This window comes from Choloepus didactylus, chromosome 3, assembly GCF_015220235.1.
Source record: "Choloepus didactylus isolate mChoDid1 chromosome 3, mChoDid1.pri, whole genome shotgun sequence".
Lineage (NCBI taxonomy): Eukaryota > Metazoa > Chordata > Mammalia > Pilosa > Megalonychidae > Choloepus > Choloepus didactylus.
In genome coordinates, this window is record NC_051309.1 from 90,781,374 (window position 1) to 90,787,565 (window position 6,192).

General features: G+C 53.2%; 1 protein-coding gene across 1 annotated transcript; it reads right to left on the reverse strand.

Moving 5' to 3' along the window:
• Positions 1 to 300: 300 nt before the first annotated feature.
• On the reverse strand, positions 301 to 5,434 carry NKX6-1 (NK6 homeobox 1). The gene is made up of 3 exons (XM_037828990.1): positions 4,759 to 5,434; positions 2,932 to 3,104; positions 301 to 714 (listed from the first exon to the last, which is right to left on the reverse strand). The coding sequence occupies exons 1-3, from the start codon at positions 5,432 to 5,434 to the stop codon at positions 457 to 459; spliced, it is 1,107 nt and encodes a 368-aa protein (XP_037684918.1). The 3' UTR covers positions 301 to 456.
• Between the last annotated feature and the right edge of the window lie 758 nt (positions 5,435 to 6,192).

Sequence of the window (6,192 nt, forward strand, 5' to 3'; positions counted from 1 at the left end):
TCGACCCTTCAAAATCACCTCTCCTCGCCCCTGCCCCGGCCGCCGGCGGGGGCAAAGAATGGGATAGCCAGGGAGAAGGGAAGGCGGCGCGGGGGCAGCTCCCCGCGGAGGTGAGTGGATCTAAGCGGAAGGTGTGGGACAGGGCTGGCCGCAGGGCCGCGGATTTCAGCTGCGCTATTTGCGCAGTGTGTTTCCTGGTCTTTTTTCCCTTATCAACCTCCCGAGTATCTCTTCCCCTCCATTACCCCACCCCCTATCCTCCCCACAGCTTCTAGGTTAAAAAAATAGATATGTACATCTCAGAAAATAGCAAAGGGTCCCCGCAGGCGGGGCCTGGTCCTCCGGGTCCGAGGGGCGGGAAGGCGGGATGGGTGCGCGGCCCTGGGCGGTCGCGCGGTCCCCAGGGTCCCCGAGGCGGAGGCCGGGGGCAGGGAATGCGCGGGCGGGCGTCGGGGCTCAGGACGAGCTCTCGTTCTCAGACGTGTGCAGCAGGAGGCCGCCGCCGCCGCCCCCGGACTTGTGCTTCTTCAGCAGCTGTGTGATCTTCTCGTCGTCTGAGTTGGGGTCCAGGGGCTTGTTGTAGTCGTCATCATCCTCCTCATTCTCCGAGGCCCCCTTGAGACGCTCGGTCTCCGAGTCCTGCTTCTTCTTGGCCGTGGCCATCTCGGCCGCGTGCTTCTTCCTCCACTTGGTGCGGCGGTTCTGGAACCAGACCTGGGGGCCGAGAAAAGGGGAGGCAGAGGAGAGACTGGGGCGGCAGGAACTGAACGCCAGCAGGGCCAGGCAAGGCTAACCGCTCCCGCATCCCTCCTGCGGGCCCCCTGACGTCCCGCCACCCTCCCTTAGAGACCTCCCTTGTCTGGGCCGTCAAAGTCAGTTTCCACCGCCCTGGGTTCCTCCCGGTAACAGGCACCAACAAACTGACTGCCGTTGCCATAGCGATAGTAACACAAGGGTACTGAGGTTGTCAGTGAGCTATTTCTCAGAAGAGTAAAAGTAAAACTAGGACACTTAAAATTAGTTTTCCTAAAAATGAGTCCGTTTTCCTACATTCTAGATTGAAGTAGAAAACTTTCCCTTTCCTAAAGTTGCCCCATAATGGCTGTGATCTATTCGCTATTTACTTTCTTAGATTAGGGAACTTCGAACAACCTGAAGTTTACTTGCTTTTTAGTGTGACTTGTGGGAAAAGCACAGCATTTATCGATTGCAATTACCTCTCTTCCCCTCTTCATTTTTGGACATCTGTTTTTTACTTATCTCAGATCTAAATATACATAAATATGGTAGGGAGGCACCACCACTCAACCGTGCAATGTATAATGTAAAGTTAAAAAAAAAGTCTGCTAAAACACAAACTTCAAATCACTAACAATGACCAACGTAAACTGCATGAATATAATAGTTCAGTCAAAATCATCACAGTAGTTTGGTTCTTTCTCTCTGGTTTAATGTTTTTCATAAAACCAAAGTAAAGACTAGACTTTTCATCAAATAGTTATTTTTTTAAAGTTAAATTTTTTTCAATTATATTATTTTCCAATATTATTATGCCTGTTATTTCAAATATTATTTTACTATTGTTCCTTCCCAAGACATTCCTTTTATATACAAATATTTTAAGCCTATTCATGTTAGACACCATGTTTGATACATATTTTAAGCTAAGGCATCAGCAATAAGCAATCAGTTTCACAAAGATATTGAAATATCCTCTATACTTCACATCTGTTATGTGTTTTACCTAGAGAATCAGAGTTAAGAAGTGATTTTTTTTCTTTATATAACCATAATAATTCACCTCTAGCCATTCAGACACATTTACAGTGACACATGAAGACCTCCAGTCTACTGTGATAGGCTCTGTACCAACCCACTGCAAAAATACTTTTAATTCTGTTGGTATTCTAATGGTCATTACACAAAAATTACTCCTGAAATGTATTTTATGATGTTGTCTGGGGGGAAATACACTCTACCAGCAGACATAGCTAATGTTGTTCCTACTTAATTTAAAGAGCAACAATATAAGTAATGAAAACAGACATACACTTACTCCTAAAGAAACAAATACAATGAAATGAAAAGGAGGGACAAAGGGGAGTGCTGGAACCACAGGAAATCATCAGATTTAATTTAGACAACTGCCTCAATCCCTTTATTTTTCAGGGAAAGATTTCTAAAATTTGATTCCCTCGAAATACATTGTACAACTCAATTATAAGCAAAATGACATTTTAATTTGATGTTGTTTGTCATAAGTAGTAAAATATCTTAAATCTGTCAATAAAGTTATTTTAGCAGAATTCAATCCTATAAATCAGTAATAATCTTATCAATAATTTGAAAAATTTCTATTCCAAAGTGATTGCCTTCAGCTAAGCAAAAGGGAGATTCATCCGTGATAAGTGGCCAGATCCTGTGGATTTTTTAAAAAACCTGCGATTTTAGAAGTTAATATAGTAGCAATGCAACGCTGCTCCACATTACAAAATTATATATATATACACACACACATACATATATATATATATGGATACACGCACACAAGCGTGAATATATTTACGAATAAACAGAAGCTTATAACTAGCATGATCGATGCTCAGGGCTGATATTTCAGCAATGACTTTATTCTCCAATAATGGCTAGCTCCCCTAGCACATGCAGCTATCTAGATTAACCTAATTTCAAAGGCAGGGGCTTGATTCCTTTTGTTCATCAACAGTTTGCTCGCCTGAGAGACCCCAATGCCTTTGTAAGCCCTCCACCCCCCACAACTTCGCTCTCTCAACTTCTCCCCAGGCTTTTCAGACCCGCACCGCCAAGCGGCTGTTTGTCAGTTTGGGGTTTGTATGTATGTGCGTGTGTGCGTGTGTGTGCGCGCGCGCACGACGCGGGGCTTGTCCCTTGAGGCTTGCGAGGTCCTCTCACCTTGACCTGACTCTCCGTCATCCCCAACGAATAGGCCAAGCGAGCTCTCTCGGGCCCCGCCAAGTATTTCGTTTGTTCGAAAGTCTTCTCCAGGGCGAAGATCTGCTGGCCCGAGAACGTGGGTCTTGTGTGTTTTCTCTTTCCGTCTTTGTCCAGCAAAATGGATCCTTGATCTACGGGACCCGATAAAAAATGAGGGAAAGGGAACATCAATCGGTTAAAAGCTACTCCACTAAAAAAGAAACAAACTCGAAAAACAATGTTGCCGTGGGAAAGGAAAGTTTAATCTGTGGTGGGCACCAGAAGGGTCGTGGTGCTTCCAGACGCACGGCCCGTCTCCTTTCGCCTTTTTAGGCTCACCGATTTTCAAATAGGCGGGTGTGGTTCCAGCAGCAGTAAATAACCTTTTGCCCCAAACTGACGTCAAACAGCTAGGGAGCCCTTTACTAAAGTTTGCGGGAGCCTAATCGCGAGGTCCCATTAAATTAAGGAGTGGCGAGGGCAAAGCTTGGCTCCGGAGCCTTTACGTTAGAGTGACTACTTTTTTCCTTGAACGCTTCCCTAACCTGTGTCCGGGACGTGGTAAGGAAACAAAGGACTCCTTGTTTTTGGACACAAGAGCGCTAAATCCACCAGTAGTCTAATGCTCTTACGTCCGCGGGCGAGGAGGAAGAGACGCCGCCTTTGTTTGCGGCACCTACACGGCCATCAAAACCGATACAATAGCATCTCCCCACACCCCTACCCGCCCAAGCTGCCCACTATCCCCGGGCTGCCTAAGCGAGCTTCCACTCGGCTCCCGCAACTTTCCGCAGTTACTACTGAGTCGCACGAAAGAGGTCCGGAGACTTGGGAGAAACTTCGCATACTTGGCCAAAAGCAAAGCACAAAGCGACATCCAGGTGGGCCCTGAACTCCACCTAGAATGCCCGGAACCTCTTCGGTACCACGGTGGACAGCACAGAAGTGGGAGTGATCTTGGGGCAACTCAGTTTGCCTCAGCAACGTCTTCGCGCAACGTTGCATTTTCCCCGGTCCTTGTCCCTCCTCACTCTTTCCCCCGCCTTCTTGTATTGTAAAGTTGGGGGCCACGATGTACCTCAATGTGCCCGGGCCCAACGCATCCCGGCCCTCGGGGTCCAGGTGGGTAGGAAAGCGCGAGCCCCGCAGCCCGAAGAGGCCCGAAGCGCCTCGGTGCCAGCCCTCCTTCGGAAGCCGCCGGCCAGTCTTCAATGGCATCGCCGGGGCTGAGTGTACCCGGGAAGAGAGTAAGGAGAGGTGAAAGGGACGCCCCGGGCCGAGGCAGGAGTGCAAATACGCTCTGCTACTGGCAGTGTAGGGTTTGCCGCGGAGGGTCCCCATCTATTTGCTAGCGTAGCCGAAGTGAGGGGGCCCTGACCGAGGGCAGGGGCCGGGGAAAGCTCTGGGGGCGCGCGGGGGCGCAGAGGCCTCTTCTCCACTCCCCTTCTCTCTAACACTGGCTGGCCCTACAGTCCTTGCCGGGCTGTCCCGAAAGCAGCCCAGGCCTCAGAGGAGACACACACCCCGTACTGCTTTGTGCTCCACATGGACACAAGTACCCCGGATCCGCGGAGACGCGCCCAAGACTTGGAGAAAGGGAGGCGCTTGGGAAGAGAGCTCACGAAAGCGAGAATTCCTCGCTGGACGCCCTGGCCCAGCCTAAACCGCGCGATTCCGGCGCTGCCAAACTATTTGAAAGGAGAGAGAGGATGGACCGACCGGAACGCACACCCAGGAGGCATGACCTGAAAGCCGGCAGAAAACCCACAACCGGCAGACACCGGCGGCGAGGGCGGCTGTACTCACGAGGGGTGCAGGCCAGGCGCGCGTCCCTCCAGGGCGGGCTTTGCATCACTCCCGGCCAGAAGATGGGCGTCCGGCCGGGCAGTTCGGCCAGCGGCTTGGGGTACCGGCCTACGGCAGCCACGGCCGCGGCGCTGGGGCTAAAGTAGAGCCCTGGAGGCGGCGGCGGCGGGCTCAGGCTGCTGAAGCGGGGCAGGCCGGCCAGCAGCCCCGCAGGGGACGATGCGGCGGCTGCGGCGGCCGCGGCAGCAGCAGCGGCGGCCGAGGCGGAGGTGGCTGAGGCGGACGAGGAAGAGGAGGAGGAAGAGCCGGAGGGCGAGGCGGAGGGCAGGACGGCCCCCGATGCCATGGGCATGGAGGGCCGGCTCAGGATGTCATTGATGCCGTGCGGGGTGGCGGCCGAGAGCTGCTGTGGGGGGCTTCCCAGGGACGAAAGACCCCCCGTGGCCGGGGGCTTCAGGCCGCCGGGGTTGTGGGCGCCTAAAGGCGGAGAGGGCGATGAGGAGGACGACGAGGAGGAAGAGGACGAGGAGGAGGGGGGACCGGTGGGCAGCGGGGGGTACGCAGTGGGGTATAGCGGGGTCTTCATCTCCGCCATGCTGTGCAGGGCGGCCAGGGGCGGGCTGCTGAGCAGGAACGCGCTCTGCCGGGTGCCCTCCATCGCCCCCACCGCTAACATCCCACGGCCGGGCCGGAGCCCGCAGCCGTGCAGCAAGGGCGCCGGGCGTTGCCTCCAGCCGGGTTTAGGGGCTCCCGGAGGCAGCCCACTAACTGGGCGGAGAACACCGCCGGGAGTTGCTATCCGAGCCGCAAAGCAGAAAAGTCCAAACACGACACTCTGGAGACCGCAGCAGTTAAGACGAGTGGGCGTCCGGATGGGTTTGGTCGTCCTTTAGCTCCGAGAGTCCTAGATTCAATCCCAGTCTCTTCTCTCTTTCTCACTTCTCTTAGCCGCTCAAAGTGCGCTACTTCTCATCCTTCCCTCCCGGGAAATAAGCAAAACAAAAAACCAAGCTCGGCCCCTGAGAGTTTGTAAAAAAGTTAAAAGTTACCAAATCTCCACTTTGATGTTGGGGGGGGGGGGCGGGCGGGGAAGGGATAGAGGCTGCCTCGCTGGCTTTGGGGAGGTTCAAAGGACGCGGGTTCCGCCGCGGGTTCTCCTCCTCTAATCTTATTACTCCGATGCCTCAAGGCTGATTCGCACTTGGCGCTCGCTGTGGGCTGGGAGAAGAGTCCACGCAGCCCGCGAGAGGAAATTCGCCTCTGAGCGGGCTTCCTCCACCGGCGCTGCCCGGAGCTGCTGCGCCAGAAAGAGCAATGACACTAATCTCTGCGGCTCCGGGACTCGTCGTGCAGACCCGCCTTCCCCTGTTGGGCGCGGGTCGCTAGAGTTACAATATTGGAACGGAAAAAAGAAAAAAGCAAAACAAAAGAGAA

Bases quoted from the DNA above. Each gene is read 5' to 3' on its own strand.
- NKX6-1 (XM_037828990.1), bottom strand. From the start codon at position 5,434: ATGTTAGCGGTGGGGGCGATGGAGGGCACCCGGCAGAGCGCGTTCCTG. The intron at 3,105-4,758 runs GTGAGTACAGCC...CGGGTCCCGTAG, and splicing joins GCGCCTGGCCTGCACCCCTC to ATCAAGGATCCATTTTGCTG. The intron at 715-2,931 runs GTGAGAGGACCT...CTCGGCCCCCAG, and splicing joins TGACGGAGAGTCAGGTCAAG to GTCTGGTTCCAGAACCGCCG.